Source organism: Martes martes (genome assembly GCF_963455335.1).
Source record: "Martes martes genome assembly, chromosome: 10".
In the NCBI taxonomy this organism is placed as follows: Eukaryota; Metazoa; Chordata; class Mammalia; order Carnivora; family Mustelidae; genus Martes; species Martes martes.
The window spans coordinates 95,252,513-95,272,996 of record NC_137898.1 but is presented as its reverse complement, the minus strand read 5'-3'; the positions used below and the strand labels follow the sequence as shown (position 1 = coordinate 95,272,996).

Below are 20,484 nucleotides of genomic sequence, written 5' to 3'. Positions count from 1 at the left end.
TGGCTGGAGCCGGGCACTGCCTCGTGCCGGGGGAGGGCGCACGTGCTGGGGGCGGGAGCTGCGATCGCTGCTATGGCGTCGTTACTTTGGGGAGGCGACGCCGGGGCGGCGGAGAGCGAGCGGCTGAACAGTCATGTAACTGCCGCTGCACCGGGGAGGGCAAGTGGGCGGGGGTCAGAACCGCACTCTGAGAGGGAAATCTGCCGGGAAGGGCGGGAGGAGAGAGCCCCGCTAGCGTGTGGAGTGGGATGTCAAATGGTGTTGGGGGGGGGGGGATGTGGCAAGGATGTGGGGGAGGGCAGGGGGCAGGAGACCCGGAGAGGAATGCAAGACCTCTGGTTTGAAAGGGCGAAATGAAGACCCCTAGAAGTCCCGGGAGAGAAAGGAGCTGACAGTCCCAACTAGACCTTGGAGTTTTCTGCTCTCCCAATTTGACCATTGAGCCTCGGCTAGCTTCCATCTTACCGACCACCGCGCTTTGCTACCCACCATCCCTCTCGTGTTGTGACCCCCAAGGACTGCCACACTTAGGTTAGAGGACTATAAAGAGGAACTTAAGGTACAGGGGCAGCAGAAAAGTCTCCTTCGATTTTTAGCGTAATTCATAGAGGTGACCTATTCCTGAAAAGAATCCAGTGTCAGAATTAATACCTGACACGGCAAAGGAAACAGTATTCGGGTGGGTCCCTCCCTGCTAGGGGGGAGCCCTGGGCTGCTTGGTGACTTGCTTCCTAATGTTGGTTGAAATTTGTGTCTTTCAATAGTTTTCAAACCTCATCCATCCCCGGAAGAACCTTCGGGGTATTAAGAGTACTACAGTTCCAAACATAGGTGAGTGCTGTTAGATAAAGCAGACTGGCCTCAATTAATTTAAAAAAACATTGCTTTCCTCAGGTCTCTGGCAACTGAAATGCCTCTGGCTCCTATTAACTGTCAAGGTGCTCCTCTACCTTCCCAGTCTTTTAACCCACTCCTTTACTGGATGACCCTTGCTGTCAGTGCATACTGTGGAGATGGTGAGAGATCATACACTTTACATTTCTGTTGGTATTTATTGTTTCTCTTCCATTCTTTTAGATGGTTCTATTAATAACACGGAAGAAGATGATGAAGATGTAGGTAGGAGATAAATTTATTCGCATGTAAACTAGCAGTCATGATTTTCATAATGTGAGCAAATAATATAATCTCAATTGGAAAAGAGCAGTCTTTTGTTTTCTTTATAAGCTGTGACTATCAGAAGAAATACTAAATTAAGAGTAGCCATACTTCTTTAGGGGAAGTTGAGATGGAATATGCAGGAATGGGCTAAGAGTTTTCAGCTGGCAAGGAAAAATTAGTTCTGGTGGTGATAGAAGTAGGCTTGCTTAAGGTCAGAGGTTGGTATAGCAGCAGAGCATAAGAAACTGGATTCTTGTGTGAAAAGGAATTCTCAGTGTTATGTCATTCTTTCTAGAACCTCCTTCTAGAGGAAAGATGAGAGTAGGAGCAGTCGCTTGATATACAATCTCTGAATGGGAAGGACCAATTTATGAGATTCATTTGGGAGGCTGGATTTTCTCCTGCCATATCATCCTTTTTAATTTTTGCTTTTCTAGTGGATTTGGCAGCTAATTCGCTCTTAAACAAGTTAATCCGACAGTCCTTAGTAGAATCCAGTCACCGAGTTGAAGTCTTACAAAAGGATCCCAGCTCTCCACTCTACTCAGTGAAAACATTTGAAGAGCTGCGGTTGTGAGTACTTTTACTCATTTATTGTGGGAAAATGCCAGAAAAAATGGTACTGAACAAAGTAATCTGCTAAAAATAAAAACTCAGAATCCCCTCAATGTTCTAATATTTAATATTAAAATGAGATGCGTACATTTTGCATGCATTTGAAATATAATTCAAAAAGGAGCAGTAGGATACCTGAGTGTGCAGCAAATTGAGAACATCTTGATGGTAAAATATTCTAACCTTATGCTAATGGGATAGCTAAGCTCAACACAGCCAATTGCTATTTTCCATACCGTAATACAGATACAGGGACACTGATGGCCCAAATACCTTCCCTCAGCCCCTTTAGATAAGTTAGAAGCTGTTACCTTCCTAATTATATTTTGTTTCAGACAGTATTGAAATGAATAACTTTCCCAAATGGGTTTGCATTTTCGAGAGATCTATCAACTAGCATTAAGGAACTGCATTTTAACAGGAAGAGTTACTGATAGGGACTTATGTAGAGGGGAAAAATCAAAACCCCAATGCCCCAACAATTTCTAAATGAAAGAAGAAGCCTACCTGTGATTAACAGTTGGCAGCCAGTAATCTGCCAAGTAACCAAATGCGAAATGTACATGTCATTGAAGGTGGAAGTTTTCCAACCTACGTCATTTTCTCTTCTTTCTGTCATCTGTCATGAGATCCCAGGAAAGATGCATTTAAAAATGCTGGCTCGGGGGTGTGTCAGTTGCTCAGTCGGTTAAGCGTCCAACCTTTGATTTCAGCTCAGGTCATGATCTCAGCATCGTGAGATCAATGAGCCCTCCATTGGGGTCTCCGCTGGGCATGGAGCCTGCTTAAGATAGTCTCTCTCTACCTTTGCCCCTGCCCTCTTACCCCACCCTACTCATGTGTCTTCTCGCTCTCAAAAAAAAAAAAAAAATGTTGGCGTAGAAGGATGAGGTAATATTGTGTCCTCTGCTCCTAGACAAAATTGATGTTAAGAATTACCTCAATAAAACTTTATCTTCTCTGAAAGTTGCTATTAAAGAATCAAAGATTGTCATTCATTAAAAAGAATTAAACAGTATGGGCTTCTGGCTGGCTCAGTTGGAAGAGCACAGTACTCTTGACCTGGGGATCATGAGTTCAAGCCCCATCTTGGGTGTAGAGATTACTTAAAAATAAAATCTTTAAAAAAAAAAAGAATTAAACAGTAAATCTGTTTTCTGCTTTGTGTGGAAAATAAGACTTCTGGCAAATTGATATACTTCTGTCAGATGAGTTTTTCCTTTTTTTGCTTGGTTCAACCAAAAGTTCAATGTTAGGCTGTTATTACTGTCCTCAGCCTAGGCTTATAGCATAGCTTATTATTTGAGTGGTCCAACTATACAGGCACAATTGTGTATGTTTGGGAGTCAAGGTGTAAATTGTATATTTTTAAATACTGCTTTTGAAGCCCAGTTGTAGGGTGGCTTAATTTAGAAATACACCTTTTGAGTCCGTATTTCTGAGGCTACTGACCAATTGTAGGCTTTAAGTGTGTGCTTTTTCTTTTTTCTTACAGGAAGGAAGAGTTATTAAAAGGGATCTATGCAATGGGATTTAATAGACCATCCAAAATCCAAGAGATGGCTCTCCCTATGATGCTGGCCCACCCGTGAGTTTCCAGGGCGGTGCTGTTCCAACTTGGTTTTTAGTCTCCTGTATGCAGTTTATGCCCAGGTGTCTCTTCTTTTCTATAGACCCCAGAACCTCATAGCCCAGAGCCAGTCTGGAACAGGAAAAACAGCTGCTTTTGTCTTGGCAATGCTAAGCAGAGTCAATACCTTGGAATTGTTCCCACAGGTAAGGAAAGGTTGAGGGAGAGAGGGGAATGCTTGCAGTGCCAATGATATTTTAGTAGTGGGCGATATTATTGCCATGCTATGGTAGCATGTAGAATAGACATTCCTTCTCAAAATCACAGAGCTTTGGGCAGCAGGATGAAACAGTGGTGGGAGCGCAGGCTGTATAGTTTGACCTGTTCCAGTCCCAGTCTCTCTGCTTACTACTAGAGTGTCTTAGGTGAGTTAGTTCTTCCCAAGTCTGTTTCCCTGTCTGGAAGGATAACATCTCTAAAGGCGTGGATCATTCCTGACTCTGAGCACAGTGTCTGGCTTGTTGAGTGAATGAATGCTTCATAGACTTGTCATGTAGATGAAATAATGTACCCCTTTCAAACTGCACTTGGCCTGAAGTGAGCATTCACGAGTGGTGGCTGTAGAGCTGTAGGACCAAAGCGGTACCCAGTCCGCCGCCTCCTGTAGCAGAGGGGAGACTGAGGCTTGGGCAGGGAAGTGTCTCGCATGAGGTCACAGATAGCCAAGAGTGACTGAGCAGGGACTGGAAGTGCACTTGCCCTTCTCTTAGTCTAGCTTCCACTTTGGGCAAGTGTCTGGTGCTCTTCCGCTATAACTCCAAGCTGTGCTCATCAGCTCATTTGACAAGCTGACTATCTGAGTATTGATTGCGCCCCATGCAAAGGATTCCTTCAGGAAGCTTACAGTTTGTCAGCAAGATAAGCTGGGGATGTGGAAGACTGGTGCTTGGCATATGAAATTTTATGCTTTTTTTAGACAGGCTCACTGAAATACATATTCAGGGTTTGGTATTATGAATAAAAATTTCTCAGGAAAAGCTGTGCTTGAACCCATGTTGAATAATGTGTGTGGAAACAGTTGTTAGCACCTTAGCTATGTTTCCCTGTCCTCTGTATCACAGATACTTAATTGAAGCCCATAAATGCATTAAATATCGCCAGTTTCTTCCATCAACATCTTCATTCCTCAGCAACCACCAGATATAGGGGCTGGAGGTAACAAAGGGAGAATTTTAGGGACTATTCTGCCAGAGGTGTGTATAGTGGATTGGATCAATCAGGGAGTGTTCTGAAAACAGCAGGGAAGAAGTGACAGGGGTGACACTCAAGCAGTGATTTGCCTTGCATTTCCTTTCTTCTTTTTTTTTTTTTAAGATTCTATTTATTTGACAGCAGAGATCACAAGCAGGCAGAGACACAGGTAGAGAGAGAGGAGGAAGCAGGCTCCCTGCTGAGCAGAGGGCGGGGCTTGATCCCAGGACCCTGAGATCATGACCTGAGCCAAAGGCAGAGGCTTCAACCCACTGAGCCACCCAGGCGCCCCGATTTCCTTTCTTCTTGATTCCCAGCCTCCCTACACCCCACCCACACACACACAAAAAAGCGGGATCTGTGGTTCTTCCTAACTCTTTAGAGAGGAATATATAAAGGTATCTATCCTTCGGCCCCTTCTCTCCTTCCGTACTCAACATTCACCTCAGATCTATCAGCTGCTAAATTGCATTCAACTGAAAATACTTTATTCATCCCAAATCTCCCAGTTTCGCACAGAACTTGTGTCTCCCTGTATGAATTTTAACTGTACCTCGGATTTGCGTGATGGCTTGTGTGAGCCTTGCGATTTCCCCTTCTCTCTCTCGCAGTGCCTCTGCCTAGCTCCTACTTACGAACTGGCTTTGCAGACTGGTCGTGTGGTCGAACGGATGGGAAAATTCTGTGTGGATGTTCAAGTGATGTACGCCATTCGAGGGAATCGCAGTATGTACCAGTAAGCCAGGCCTGGCGGATTTTGTAATTCCAGACTCCACCACCAGCAACCATATTCTGTATCTTCTCGGGTTTCTCGTCTCTAAAATGGGAGCCATCATAGCACCTGTCCCAAGGAGCTGTGACTGGAATGTAATGAACCGATGTAGAGGCAACACTGTGTACGCGCTTGGCACATAATAAGGACCCCGTACATGTTAGCTGCATCATTTCCACATCCTGCAAGATGATAGCTTTGTTTTTTTGAGGCTCAGTTGTTTTTTTGCAGAACAGCTTGTATGTTTAACATTTTCATTAAAGTATTACACGTGCATAGCAGGAAAAAAAAAACTTTAAAACAGAGAAGGTCAGAAGATAAAGATGGAAGTTGTTCTTCCTTGGCATTCAAAAACCTGTTTCCAAGGATAATAGTTTTATTCACAAGACCTCCGTGGTTTGTTTTCTTTTTTCAGTTCATCCACATGAGGATGTACATGTATGTATTTGTTTTTGTAGAGTGTTTATGAAGATGGGAGCATTTTTTTCATAGTGTCTAAAAAAGTACATGTTTTGGACATCTTTCTACGTCCATGAATATAATCCCACCTCATTATTTTGACTAGCTTCATAGTATTCCATAATTTATTTAATGTAACCCATTGATAGGTACTCTGCTAATTTTCCATTTGGGAACAGTTGGTAGGTTTCTCACAGCTGTGCCCCTGTTTCTGAAGGCGATGGGATCGCTGAAGGGTGGCTTTTTCACTGACCGTGGGGCAGAATCCAATGGCAGGACTGTTATTACTCTAAACCTAGAAACAGGGGACTTATCCTAAAGCTCTGCAAATACAAATCCTCAATGACCCTCAGGGTTTGCACTTAGAAAATCATCACGAAATAAACTTTGGCTTCACAGTCCTATGTTGTGTGGTCCCGAGTTGTGGATTGTGAGGGTTCTTTGCATCTGAAGGAGTCTTTTCAACCCTTTTCTCCCCAGTTCCCAGAGGCACAGACGTCACCAAACAGATTATAATTGGCACTCCTGGGACTGTCCTAGATTGGTGTTTCAAGCGAAAATTAATTGACTTGACTAAGATTCGGGTGTTTGTCCTGGATGAAGCGGACGTGATGATTGACACACAGGGATTCTCAGATCAGAGCATTCGGATTCAGAGGTAAGTTTCACATTCACCGTTTTTCTTCCTGAATCTTCGGTCTAGAGGGGGAGTTTGATTCATCTGCTGCTCCCAGTTGTCTTCACGGCTTGATTCCTTACTTCCTTTGCTTTTAAAACAAACTTGGGAGTTCAGTTTTTCACCAGCTCAGCGGGCTTTTAGACTGCTATCATTTCCCCACTTCTTTAGTTTGTCATCTTGCCTGATAGGTTTTGTTTTCACTGCAGGCCTACGCATGGAACCCACCAAATTGTGCCACTAATTTTGCTGTTAAGAGCAAAAGTCTAAAGAGAATTTGTTAAAGCCTGCACAGGCTGCTGTGGAGAGTAGAGAACACAGTAACTTCGAATCAGGAGCCCCATGGTCTAGTCCTGATTTTGCCTCTCATTTTTCAAGTAAATCCTGTTGTTTTCCTAGGCCTCTCTCTCAGGATCACCCAAGGGCCTTAAAATTACACATTACCGGGCCTAACCTGAGCCTTACTAGTTCAGAATTTCTGGGAGTGGGCTCTAAGGATCTGTGTCACTTATTAAATTCAAATAGTACTGAGGGGCACCTGGGTGGCACAGTGGGTAAAGCATCCGGCTCTTGGTCTTGGCTCAGACCATGATCTCAGCATCTTGAGATGGAGCCTCGAGTTGGGTTCTACACTTGAGTGCAGAGTCTGCTTGGGATTCTCTCTGCCCCTCCCACTCCTGCCCTGCCCAAAATAAATAAGTAAATCTTTCAAGAAAAAAAAAGCAGTTTTGAAAGACCTGTAATGAAAAACAGTGCCCCTTCTAGAGAATCTCTATTTTGGTATTAACGTTCATATGTTTAAATAGCATGAGCAAATGGCTGTTTCTTAGTATGTCACTGTCTGCTGACTGCTCCTATAGGAAGTGGGAATCCAGCTCTTTGGTACCACCACCCTCCCCCTGCTTCCTGTCCCCTCTGCCACCTCCCTGTGCTTACATCGTAAGAGTTGGCTACCTTAATAGTGTTGTTATCATTAGGGCATTATAAATATTGTTCACTGTCACGCAGTGTATTACTATAATTATGTTTTTTCCTTATACAGCTATTTCCCCTAGAATTAATAATTGCCTGTTTTCCTTCATTCGGTTAGTATCACTGGCTAGGGATACTTAATTTTTCTCTGCCTATTTCATCATATGTGTTTTAATGTCAGTGGTATCTCCAAATAGGCAAATACATTTAAAAACTCCATCAATGGGGCACCTGGGTGGCTCAGTGGGTTAATCCTCTGCCTTCGGCTCAGGTCATGATCCCAGGGTCCTGGGATCGAGCCCCACATCGGGCTCCCTGCAGGGAGCCTGCTTCCCCCTCTCTCTCTGCCTACCTCTCTGCCTACTTGTGATCTCTCTCTCTCTCTCTGTGTTAAAAAAAAAAAAAAAAAACCTCCATCAGTGTCTTTTTTCCTGAAACTCTCCCAAGCTCTGTCCAGTTTCAGTCTGGACTGGTTGTACAGCTGTCACTATAGGTCTTGGAATCTCCCGTTTTCTGGGTGCTTTTTCTTGGTTACTGTCAGTTTACTCAGTATTCGGGAGTATATTCTCTAGTCGCTTCCTAAAAAGACTGTTAGGAATTTCACTTTTCATCTCCCACATGTCTGAAAGTGTCTTCATTGTAGCTGTAAATCTGATCTTTTGATTGACAGTTTGCTTGCATGTGGAATCCACGTTAATTCTTCCAGTAAATTCTGAGTCAGTGTTGAAAACAAAATTTTTTTAAGATGCCATAATTAATACTGTCAGTTCCTGTGTTGTTGCTGACAAGTTTAATGTCATCCTGATCCCCAAACTTTTGTAGATAATCTGTTTTTTGTCTCTAGAAGCTTTCAGAATCTTCACTCTCCACTGTATTCTAATATTTCTCAATGATAATGCATTGGTTTGGGTCCTTTTTTTCTCATCCATGGTTCTAGACACATAGTGCACTCATTCTCTTCATTTGCAAAATTGGTGCCTCCCAGATCTGGGAAATTTTCTTAGGTTCTTTCTTTCCCTACAGTGACTAGCTTTTTAAAGAGCAGGACACAGTCATTGCAGACAAAAAAATATATCTATGTAATAATATAATTAATATGAAAAAATGGTCATACACATGTGTTATTAATATAAAAAATGGGAAATACATGTTTCTTTTAAATTATATATCACCCTATATTTTCTGTTACATAAATGGTACTATTTGGGGCACCTGGGTGGCTCAGTCGTTAAGCATCTGCTTCGGCTTAGATCAATATCCCAGGGTCCTGGGATTGAGCCCCACATTGGGCTCCCTGCTTGGTGGGAAGCCTGCTTCTCCCTCTCCCACTCCTCCTGCTTGTGCTCCCCTCTCTTGCTATGTCTCTTTCTGTCAAATAAAATCTTTTGAAAATAAATAAAATAAATAAATAAATGCTACTATTTAAGCAAAACAACAGAACTGGCTAACAGTGACAATTGTCACAATTATTAGTACAATTAAATAAATAATATGTATGAGAAACATATAACAGTATTTTATAATGTCATCTTTGACAGCAGTTTATTTTAATCTCTTTAAATTCGTTATTGGCTATGATGAGTGCTGTGAAATGTGTAAACCAGACGATTCACAGACCTGTACCCCTGGGGATAAAAATACATTATATGTTTATTAAAATAAAAAAATTAAAATTCGTTATTGGCTGCTTAAATTTTGTGCTCTGTGCCATTGTATATTTTTAAAATACTCAAAAGACTTTTTGCGAGGATACTGTCAATACAATAGGACTAATTAAATAGCTGTTACCTGTGTTTAAAGACCCAACCAGCACAGTAAGCTGTTTCTACTCTTTCCCTTTCCTCTTCCAGTAATAATTCTCTGAACTACCTGCAGCCGCCTTTTTTGTATGTGGTGGGAAATTTTACATTGGACCGTAAAATTCATTTTGCTGACTCCTGCTGTTCGTCTAGTGTGCTGTGCTCTTCACAAAAGTGTTCAAGCATGGACTATTTAAGAGCTTACTTACTACCAACACTCGCTTTTCAAACATGCAAGCATTCGTGTCTAGCTTTCTAGAAATGTCCACATCCGCTCTGTCTGCAGGCTTGTTTGGTAGATCAGCTGTTTGTCATTCAGATCCCTTGCATCTGTAAATCCACCATTTAGGTTCTCCACATCTAAAATGTCCATCGTTTTCAAATGCTCTGAAGTACATCAGCTACCATTGCGGTTCTCAAGGAGAATGGTGGTGAAGCACGGAGGCGATTTAGGCTTGTGAAATCAAAGATGGATTCTAAGTAAGTTACAGTTTATAGCAAAGGAACAAGAAAGTCTTGTTCAACTGGGCTGCCCTTTTCTGGTGACATTTTTTAGTCCTGCAGCAGCCTTATTTCCTAAAAAATGAGTAATTTTTTTGCTACGAGTATTTGTAGGTAACACTAGACAACTCAGGGGCAAACAGTCTCCTGAAAGCGACTTCACAGGTCATCACACAGTTTTGGAGAAACAGCATTTTACCACAGTCATTTACTATGATCATCTCCTCCATTCCCACCTTCAGCGTATTTTCAGATTAGAGAAGGACTTTCTTTTTGTCTCACACTTTGAAAATATGACTTTATGACTGGGCAACTTTTTAACTCCTTCCCATGGCCTCAACAGTGATAGTATCGTACAGGCAGATGTCCAGGTGACTCTCCAGGTGACTCTCTCCTTCCATTTCCATACAGGTAAAAATCTTACTAAGTACCTCTGCAAGTTCTGAGGAAGCTGAAAGTAAGCAAAAACTTTGATAACGAAAGCTCAGTATCACAATTAAGCAAATGATTCGCCTTTTAGAAGTGCTGGGCACAAAGCATGCGGGATATTTAGGTGGCAAGATCTTTTCGTTTTCTCTGAGAAGTTTATAGACTGAGTGGAAGCTGCCAGAGTTTGCATTTGCACTGTCTGCTGCACATGCAGACAGTCGAGCAGAAGCTAGTTTGTATTTGGACGTGATATCAGCAATCTTCTGTTTTAGATTTTCTGTGTCTCATTAAAACTTCATAGAAGTCAAGAAGATATTTCGAACTCCCACTTTTCAAACCCGAAGAAATGGGGGAAGATATTTTTTGTTGCTGTGATTTGACATAGCACCTGGTATAGTGTACAAAGTATGACCACTGGTAAGATCTTCCAGAATTAGCTCTCCACTGAATGTGGTAAGGCATCGGTGGTCAGAATGTCTCCATTTGTTCACCAGCAGGACATTTCACTTGCAAGCATGGAAGCCCGCGGTGTAACTTCACTGTTTCCTAGAGATATCAAGGGAGGAATGCACTAATGCATGTCCCTCTGTGCAGGATGGCCAGACGGGTTCAGCATCCCCTGCTTCCAGCTGAGCACTATGTGCTTTCCAAAGACAAAACAACTTTGAATTTACAAGTCTTGCCTGTCTCATCCTGAACTTGGGAGGTTCAGTGTCCATATATACTTTTCATGTCTCCTTCCCACCATGACTTGCCCTCTGTTCCTTCTTCATGCAGGGCAGTGGCTCTATTTCTGGTATTTGCCTCTTTCACCCAGTTGAATGTGTCCTTCTGTCTGTCATTAAAATAACACAGTTGCTTGACCACCTTTTCCTGTCTTGTCTGGATTGCCCTGGCTTTCTCTGTTCCTCTTCTGTAACTTCCTTTTCTTGTTACAGGTGCAATATGCTGCTGTTGTCTCTCTGAGAATATTAATTCGAGTATTTACAATTTTTTGCCTGTTTTCAACATTGGCTCTGAGTTATCTTAAGTTTCTCCTTTTTTCTTTTTAAAGATTTTATTTATTTATTTGATAGACAGAGATCACAAGTAGGCAGAGAGGCAGGCAGAGAGAGAGGGAGGAAGCAGGCTCCCTGCTGAGCAGAGAGCCTGCTGCGGGGCTCGATCCCAGGACCCTGGGATCATGACCTGAGCTGAAGGCAGAGGCTTAACCCACTGAGCCACCCAGGTGCCCCGTAAGTTTCTCCTTTTTGACTCTTTGCTCTGTCTCTCTTGTGGTGGACCTTCCCCCCTCGTATCTGGTGATTCTTGGCTAGCCTTTCATAACCTATGGTTGAGAACCAAGAAGCTTACTGGCAGCTCTGGGTGCATGGTTGGGGCTTGTGACTTGGGCAGCTCCCCCTAGGATGCTCGTTACTTGCAGGTTATTAGAACTATGGAATATCTCTCATCTCCTCCCTAGGAAACATACACTTGGTTGCTGGCCTCCTGGGAGCAGGGCCAGGGAATGGGCTGCATATTCATATGCATATTTTCACTCCCTATTTTCAGCTCTCTGCTTTACTCTCACCTTCTGCTGAGGCTGGCATCCCCAAGTCTGGGATTTCTGCACAGAATAAACATCTAGTCTCCTACTTGTACATGCCCAACTGCCTGAAATAAAGTGGGATCCAGCTACTCCTTATACACGTTTTCAGCCAGACTTCTTATTTAAACTAGTTTTGGCCAGGGGTGCCCAGGTGGCTCAGTTGGTTAAGCATCTGCCTTCGGCTCAGGTCATGATCCCAGGGTCCTGGGATCGAGCCCTCCATCAGGCTCCTTGCTCAGTGGAATCCTGCTTCTCCCTCTCCCTCTGCCTGCCACTCCTCCTGCTTGTGTTTGCTCTTTCTTTCTCTGTCAAATAAAATCTTTTAAAAAATATTAATTTTGGCCAAAGATAAGTGAGACCCCCTTCTTGCCATCCCTTACCAGTAATTTGGTATATTTACGTATAACTGAGAATGAAAGACTCGGAATTCCAGGAAAGACCCAATAGTCAAAAATTGCTTTCACTTCAAGAGAATATTAAGTAATAATTAGGGATTTATGGGGGCACCTGGGTGGCTCAGTGGATTAAAGCCTCTGCCTTCAGCTCAGGTCATGATCCCAGGGTCCTGGGATCGAGCCCCACATCAGGCTTTCTGTTCAGTGGGGAGCCTGCTTCCCCCTCTCTCTCTGCCTGCCTCTCTGCCTACTTGTGATCTCTGTCTGTCAAATAAATAAATAAAATCTTTAAAAAAAAATTAGGGATTTATGTTGCTTGTTCATTCCTCCATTGTTGATTTTCTTCTTCTGCTTAAACAAGATTAAATCATAGTATTGTCCCATAGAAATATAATGCAAGCTACTTGTGTAATTTTTTAAATTTTCTAATAGCCACATTTTTAAAAAGGTGAAATTCATGTTATATTTTATTTAAGTATATCAAAAAATAGCATTTAATAAGTTATCAATTTAATCAATATAAAAATCATTAATGAAATAGTTTACATGATTTGTCTCATCCTAAGTCTTTGAAATCCAGAGTGTTCTGTAGAATAGCCCATGTTTCCTTTCCTGGTGTAATCTGTGTACATTGTCTTTTTGGCATGAAATGTCTCAAGCCTTGGGATGCCAGTCATGGTGCCAGCTTTTTCCAGATGGAGAATCGTGATACAGTAGATGGCCAAGATGTCCCCCCTTCACTCCCTGACCCTCTTCCCCCCAAACACAGCAAGCTAATGCAGAATTTTCCTCGTATCTTCTAGCACACCACCCCTGCTTTCTCTGGCACCTGGTGCTCGTAGCTCCAAGAACTGTCAGAGGTTCTGAAGGAGCCACTACCTTTGCATCTCAGCCACCGTCTGCATCACCATTTCCATCTGTACCGCTCACATGAGGGCGTCATCTGCTTTCTCGTTTACCACGCTTTCCCGTCTTCCAGAAATATATTGAGTTATCACATCCACCAATTTCTCTTCTGTTCATGTTGTGGGTTCATGTCTTTCTGTCTCCTTATAATCATACTCATGGTACGTGGGAAGCTGGGAAGGTATGGCTGTAGACAGTCTACCATAGTTGCCCGGAAGTCCGTCAAATCGTTACTTGGAAAAGCTCCCCAGACAACCCACGCCCCAGGCTTGACGTAGTGCCTGGGAGTCACTGGACTTCATGATCTCCCCACTCTCCTTTAACACTAACACCCTACCTTCTAGATGCTCTGTCTTCTCAAAAGTGGTGATTTCTCTCTGGTGAAATCAGATTAAGTTAAAATTTATTGATATATATAATATGTTCAGAGAAATACATGAATCACAAGTATATAGCTGAGTGAAAATTCAAAGAGGTTGGGTTTATGAGATAATAGCCCAGACCAAGAACTAAAAGTTTACAAGCACTCCAGAGGTCCCCCACGGCTCCTTTCCTATATCCCCAGCCTCTGCCTGCCCCCATCCCTGCCGCTCCTACCCAGGTTAACCTCTGTTCTGACTGCTGGCTTCATAGATTCATTTTGCCCATTTTTTAAAAAAGATTTTATTTATTTGACAGAGAGATCACAAGTAGGCAGAGAGAGAGGGAGGAAGCAGGCTCCCGGCTGAGCAGAGAGCCCGATGCGGGGCTCGATCCCAGGACCCTGAGACCATGACCTGAGCTGAAGGCAGAGGCTTTAACCCACTGAGCCACCCAGGTGCCCCATTTTGCCCATTTTTAAACTCGATATGAATCAGCCCTGTGTTTGCTGCAGGTTCAGCTCACGGTTTGTGTGCAGTAGCGTTTTCCCTGTGTTCCCCTTTTGTTTCTATCCAGGTCCTTCCCATCCCAAAGAAAGTGAGTGTAGCTGTTCTTTTTCTCCCAAGAACTCTAACACCTGCCATTGAATGACTGGCCTGTTTCCTTCCTCCCGTTTCACTTTGTGTGAGACGAACACCATGAAGAATACCTAGACAGATACTCGGGCCTCCTGACTCTGCCTAGCTTAGGAAGAAAATGGGCATGAAAGACCCCAGACCCTCCAAAATACATACCTAAACTTTGCTCTTGAGCTCCACACTCAGCTTGTGTGTGTCCTTCCAAATCCTTGGTGGCAAAGAGGGGCAGACCACGTGGCCCTTTGCACAGGGGTGGAACTTGTGGCAGGCAGCCACTCCTCCGCTGACCCCTGGTGGCAGAGGGCAGGACATGCTTGAAGTGCCCCCGCCCCCACCCCCAGGAGAGCGACAGGGATGGCGGTGGCTGACGATGTCTTCCCTTCTCTTACAGAGCTTTACCTTCTGAGTGCCAGATGCTCCTCTTTTCAGCGACCTTTGAGGACTCTGTGTGGCAGTTTGCAGAGCGAATCATTCCAGACCCTAATGTTATCAAGTTACGAAAAGAGGAGCTGACCCTGAACAACATCCGACAGTATTACGTGTTGTGCGAGAATAGGAAAGACAAGTACCAAGCCCTGTGCAACATCTACGGCGGCATCACCATTGGACAGGCCATCATCTTCTGCCAGGTAACCGTGCTGAGGTCTGTCCTCGCCATGCCCGGACTCGCCCGCAGGAGCAGAGGGGACAGTAACGATAATAAGGGCCAGAGACCCAGGCACCCCCTCAACACTTTGGGTACAGGAGCATATTTAATTTTCAGAACCACTTGGGACAGAAATGAATCCATATGTTATGGGAGGAACTTAGAAACATTAGGTAACGGAATAGGGACTTCAAGATGACGTTAAATAGAGGCGTCCCTATTTTAGAAGTATTGCTTCTGACACTTCCCCATGTAGGTTGATGTTCATTGTGGGGTTTTTGCAGGCCCCCTCTGTCAGATTAAGAATATTCTTTTCTAGTTCTTGACTTAGTATGAGTAAAGTAGCCACTCAGTCACTCACTATTAATATTATCCTATTTTTATTTTCGTATTTATTTTTTGCTCTCTGACATGTTTCACATTCACATCTTGGTTTTATTTTCTCTCTACCACGCGAACACTGTAAGCTCCGTGAGCGCAGGACCTCCTCTGTCTTACTTTCCTAGTCCCACTAGAATTGGCACCCGCCTGGCACAGGGACAGCACTGAGAACATGCTTGTAGAATAAAAGCAAGCTTGCTTCTGCCACGGACTAGCCATGAAAACCTTGGGCAAGTGACTTCATGTTTTTAAGCTCTTGGTTTTGTTTTGTTTTGTTTTTTTAATTTTTTAAATGAAATGAGGTACCCGTTTCATCATATTGTGGTGAGAACAGTGACCGTAACACATGTAAAGATCTGAGCGAGACACCGGGAGATAGAAAGCACTCTTACAGTGCCTGAGGTTGTCTCTACTATGTTATTCCATTTTGTCATCATCCTACCGCATGAAGTAAGTGAGCATTTTATCTCTGCTTCATGGCTGAGAAGCCAAAGCTCCTGCAGGTTGAGCGGATATGACCCTGAGCAGCACGGGAGGTGCCTCATTCGAAGGTTCCTCTTAGGGCTTAAGGGAGAGGTAAAGCACAGCTCCCAAGAAGCCCTTTCTGGCTTCCCTGCCGTGCCTACGTGAGCATGGCAAACACAGCCAGTCTGCTTGGACGTGGCGTGCTATGCTGGGTTTTGTGTTTTCATATAGACTCGTCGAAATGCCAAGTGGTTGACTGTGGAGATGATGCAGGACGGCCACCAAGTGTCTCTGTTAAGCGGAGAGCTGACCGTGGATCAGCGAGCCTCCATCATTCAGAGGTTTCGGGATGGGAAAGAGAAAGTTCTTATAACAACCAATGTCTGTGCTCGAGGTGTGTGCGTGTGTGTGTGTGTGTGTGTTCGTGTTCAACATCAGGTTTATTAAAGTGTGATTTACATATGATAAATCTCACTGATTTTAACTTTACAGTGAGTTTTGACAAACATACAGAGTCATGTGACCATCACCATAATCAAAGTACAGAACACTCCCCCCTCCCTCCAGAACTTGCTTGTGCTCTTTGTAGCCAGCCTCTTCCTTTTATCATCTGACCCCTGGCAACTACTGATCAGATTTCTGTCTCTTTATTTTTGTCTCTTTCATAATGCTATATAAATTAAATCACGTAGTAGTCAGCCCTTGTGTCTGACTTATTCCACTCAACATAATGCTTTTGAATTCATCAGTGTTGTGACTTACATCAGTAGTCCAGTCCTTTTTGTTGCCGAGTAGTAGCCATTGAATGGGTGTACCACGATTCATCCATTCACCAGTTGAGGGACATTTAGATTATTAACAGTTTGGGGCTATTTTGAATAAAACTATAAGTATTCATTTATAGGTTTTACAAAGACCTGTTTTCATTTCTCTTGGATAAGTATCTAGGAGTAGGATGTCTGGGTCATATGGTAAATGTATATTTAGCTTACTCAGAAACTGTCTTCCAGAGCACTACCTCTTTATCCCCACTAGGTGTGTTGGACAGTTCCAGTTCCTCCACTTCCTTGCCAGCAGTTGGTGTTGTCACTCTTTTTAATCATTCTAGTAGATGTAGGTGGCATCTCATTGTGTGTTTAACTCACGTTGCCTAATGATGAGCATGTCGGAGGTGTTTTTAACTTCAAAACTATTGACTACTGAGGGAAAAAAATTCTTTGTTTTTTTCAAGAGACAGTCCTTCCTCCAGACTTCATCCTTCCTGTACTCTTGCCTAGACCCTATACTCAGACAGTGTTTCTCAATTCATTCTTAGTTCACCAGATAGAAATGGGGAACTGCCAAGCTATGGAGTTCAGAACTATGGAAGAGTAGCCTGAAAAAAGGATGAGGTCCCAGCCCCTTGGGAGCTCAGTGTCTAGATGCTTGACTGTCTAGACCAGTGCTGCTCAATAGAACTTTCCACATTGATGGAAAGAATCTGTTCTGTGCTGTTCAGTTGGTAGCCACTGGCCATATATGGCTAGTGTGACCAAGGAAATGAATTTTTTTTTAAATGGAAATGAATTTTTTAAAATTAATTTAAAGTTGGATAGCCGTACTGGATGGCATGACTCTAGACCTAGGAGGAAAGAGGGCACCAGGAGTTCCAAGGAGGACAAGGATTGTGACCCAGACAGCTTACTGTGCTGGAGGACGGAGGCACTGGGGGATCACAGAAGCCTTCCTAGGGAACATTAGATGTGAAAGGTTTTGAAGGAAGGGTAGAGAATCCAGTTGGGTAAGAATTGATAGTTTGCTTGGAAAATGGCAAGACTGTGTCGCTGTGGCATTGGACCTGAGTCAGGAGAGGAAGAGGTGAGACTTCGGGTGCTGGGAATCTGGAATCGTTTGTACTTTGTCCTGTGCAGTTGGGGCAGTTGGGTCCTGAACACAAGTGTTCTGGACGTTGTCATGGTGACTGTGGTCAGAGAGATAGAGGAGAGAAGAGGGGGAACGGAGCTGGAAGTTGTTGTAACGGTGAGACAAGGGATAAAAAAGCCCTGGATGGGAGGATGGCCAGGCATGGTGCAGAGTGGGGTTCCAGGAAGGGTAGGGGACACTAGATGGGGGGCTGCTGGGGACTTACACAGCAGGAATGGAGAGGAGGCTGTGGCTCTGTGGGTGGTGAGAGCCCCTGTCCACAACACACACACAACCTTCTGTGGAACTAGCTTCTACTGACACTCTTAAATCGAGCATCCTAGACCTACTGTGCAAGCACACTGCCTGACCAGAGTATACACTTCCATGATGAAAGACCAGGTTTTATTTGTAAATTGTGACTGTTACAAGAGAATTCATTCCCTTGGCAGATGTGGTTTGTGAATAGCTATGTCCTAAGGAAACAGTTTCAGGACTCTACAGTGTCTCTTCTCTTCTAGGGATCGATGTGAAGCAGGTCACAATTGTCGTGAACTTTGATCTCCCTGTAAACCAAGCTGAGGAGCCAGATTATGAGACCTACCTTCACCGCATAGGGCGGACAGGACGCTTTGGGAAAAAGGGCCTCGCCTTCAACATGATTGAAGTGGATAAGCTGCCCTTGCTCATGAAAATCCAGGATCACTTTAGTAAGTAGCGCTTCTTGCCGTGGGACCCATGGATCCTGCTGATGTTGACGGTGATGACGTGTGTCACACAGGCTTAGGGTAGCTCGGGGGCAGGAGCCAAGGAGTGGGAGACTTCTAACTCACAGTGCCAGAGTCCCCACAGTGAGACAGTTGGTGAAATCATCCATTTTTGTAGCTGAAGAACAATCCAAAAGTCCGGTGGAATGAGTGTGAGTTCAGGTTTATGTTACTGACCATTGTAGGACCTGGGGCAGCTTTTCACGTCCCATAAAGCACCATCCAAAACAAAGTAATAAAGTCCTTTGGGATTATATTCTGTCCCCAGATTCCTCTCTTATTTACATTTTTCCCTTCCTCTGGCCTCACCCTAACAACTAAGATGGTCCTGAATTCTGAGATCTGCTGTCCTTCCTCTAGCCCCCCATCCAAACAAGGCAGGCTCCCCGATAACCTGCTGGGGCTCCTGAACTGGCAGCTTGCCCTCTGACGGAAACTGATGGAAACTGGAAGAGTGACCTAAACTGAGGTGTCCACCTCTCAAATTACCCCATGCCCAAAGTCCATGGATATGGCTGGGGAGCAGGGGAAGAGGAATACCCAAATGACCCCAAATATATCTTCACCTTTTGGGAAAAATCATACTTTTGTGCGAAGCAGTGGACACTGTCCTGGGGGAATGCACAGAGGCACGTGTATGCAGTCTAGAATCAGACTGTAGCATGTCCAGGGCCCCCTCAGGGAAGCTGATAAAGCATCCTATGGTAGGAGAAGCAAGGAGGGTGAAGAAAGAAACTTACAGCCCGTATGCTCTTGCTATGGTAAGCGCCATGTGACCTAGTCTTGGGAAGTGACTTCAGTGGAGGAGTCTCAGCCCCTCTCCCTGTTGCGACCCTACACCCCACGCCCCCTCACACTCACCGCCCCCCCACCCACACACAGGTTCTCTTCATCCCTCCTAGCACGAGCAGGCCCCTTCCCAGGCTCCCCTCACTTGTGCTCTGGCCTTTTTCCTACCCAAGCTGTCTAGACACACATGTTCTTTTGTTTGGTGCATTTGATGCTATTTTAGTCAGTATTGATTGGTTATTTTGATACCATCTCTTCCTTAACTGATCTTGAGAACGTTCCTCTCTCAAGGCTTTCCATGCAAGGGGTCACAGGAACACATATCTGCAAAAGTGTCACTGTCTTCAGAAATTCAGAGTTTAGTGAGATTTCACTGAAATTTCATTCAGGCCCTGGGCTCAGACTGGTTCCCTTCTCTCTCCTTCTAGACAGCAGCATTAAGCAACTCGACCCTGAAGACATGGATGAAATTGAAAAGATTGAATATTGAAGAGAGAACTTAGTTGCTTGTGAAATATCCTAGTTTATGTGAGAATGTCCCAGTGGGTTTCGAAGGTAATTTTTTCTGTTGGGGCTTTTTCAAAGTGAAACTGTTAAATATGGCAAAATAAATGTCATGGTACTTTAGTCTTAAGACCTGAGGTCTTTCAGGAACCAGATTGGTGTGAAGCACATGATCTTTTTGAATAAAAAAGCGAGATTATTTCTTATTCTAATCTCATTTACAGGTAAACATTTTTGTGTGGGCTCCTGGGATGTCGCGGGACCTCATTTCTAGACCTGAGCACACTGCCTCCTGAGAACACGTTGGGGTGCCACAAGATGGCAGTAGAGCCTCACTGGTTTGGGAGTGTGCGCTAGCAGGTGGAGAAGCCACCGGCCGCAGCCTTCACTTACTCGTGTCCCTTCCCCCAGGCAGGCGAGCTCAGGAACACAGGCGCACTGCACACACACGCGCACACGCACACCCCTTAGGTGGGAGTGCAGGGTGAAAGCTTCAAAAAGTCAAACAATTTAAAAGAAGACATTTTGCTTTTTTAATGTTTCAGCTGACCTACAGAATGTGGAAATATTTCCTCTGCTTGGCTTCTTAATGTCTTCAAAACAGAGCAAATTTAATCCATCACCAGCCATGTAATAGTCTTTGAAAATGTGGCTTTGTTATAGGCATTTTTTCAAAACAGGCGGTGAGGGGGGGAGAAATCCATTTGCCTTATTAAAAAAGTAACATTTCATTCAGTGTATATCTGAGAATCCCAGACGTTTTCCTATAAGTCCCATTGCGATGCTTTTCATTTCTCACATTTGCTGCTAACAAGTGAAACAGTGGGCTTGAGGAAACCGTGGAAATTGATACTCTCCCTGAAAGCTGGAGCTGGTCCCCGGCCTGCAGCTAGAGAGCCCTGGCCCGGCTCTGTCCGGCCCCGCAGAGCCCCACCCGC

The 20,484-nt window shown here is 44.1% G+C and overlaps 1 protein-coding gene across 1 annotated transcript; it reads left to right on the top strand.

Annotated features, from left to right (window-relative positions):
• Positions 1 to 53: 53 nt before the first annotated feature.
• DDX25 (DEAD-box helicase 25) lies at positions 54 to 19,762 on the top strand. The gene is made up of 12 exons (XM_080816899.1): positions 54 to 135; positions 765 to 831; positions 1,078 to 1,119; positions 1,599 to 1,734; positions 3,272 to 3,364; positions 3,450 to 3,552; positions 5,209 to 5,323; positions 6,309 to 6,486; positions 14,484 to 14,721; positions 15,816 to 15,978; positions 18,008 to 18,196; positions 19,471 to 19,762. Exons 1-12 carry the CDS (start codon positions 73 to 75, stop codon positions 19,530 to 19,532), a joined length of 1,449 nt encoding a protein of 482 aa, XP_080673025.1. The 5' UTR covers positions 54 to 72; the 3' UTR covers positions 19,533 to 19,762.
• The last annotated feature ends 722 nt before the right edge of the window (positions 19,763 to 20,484 follow it).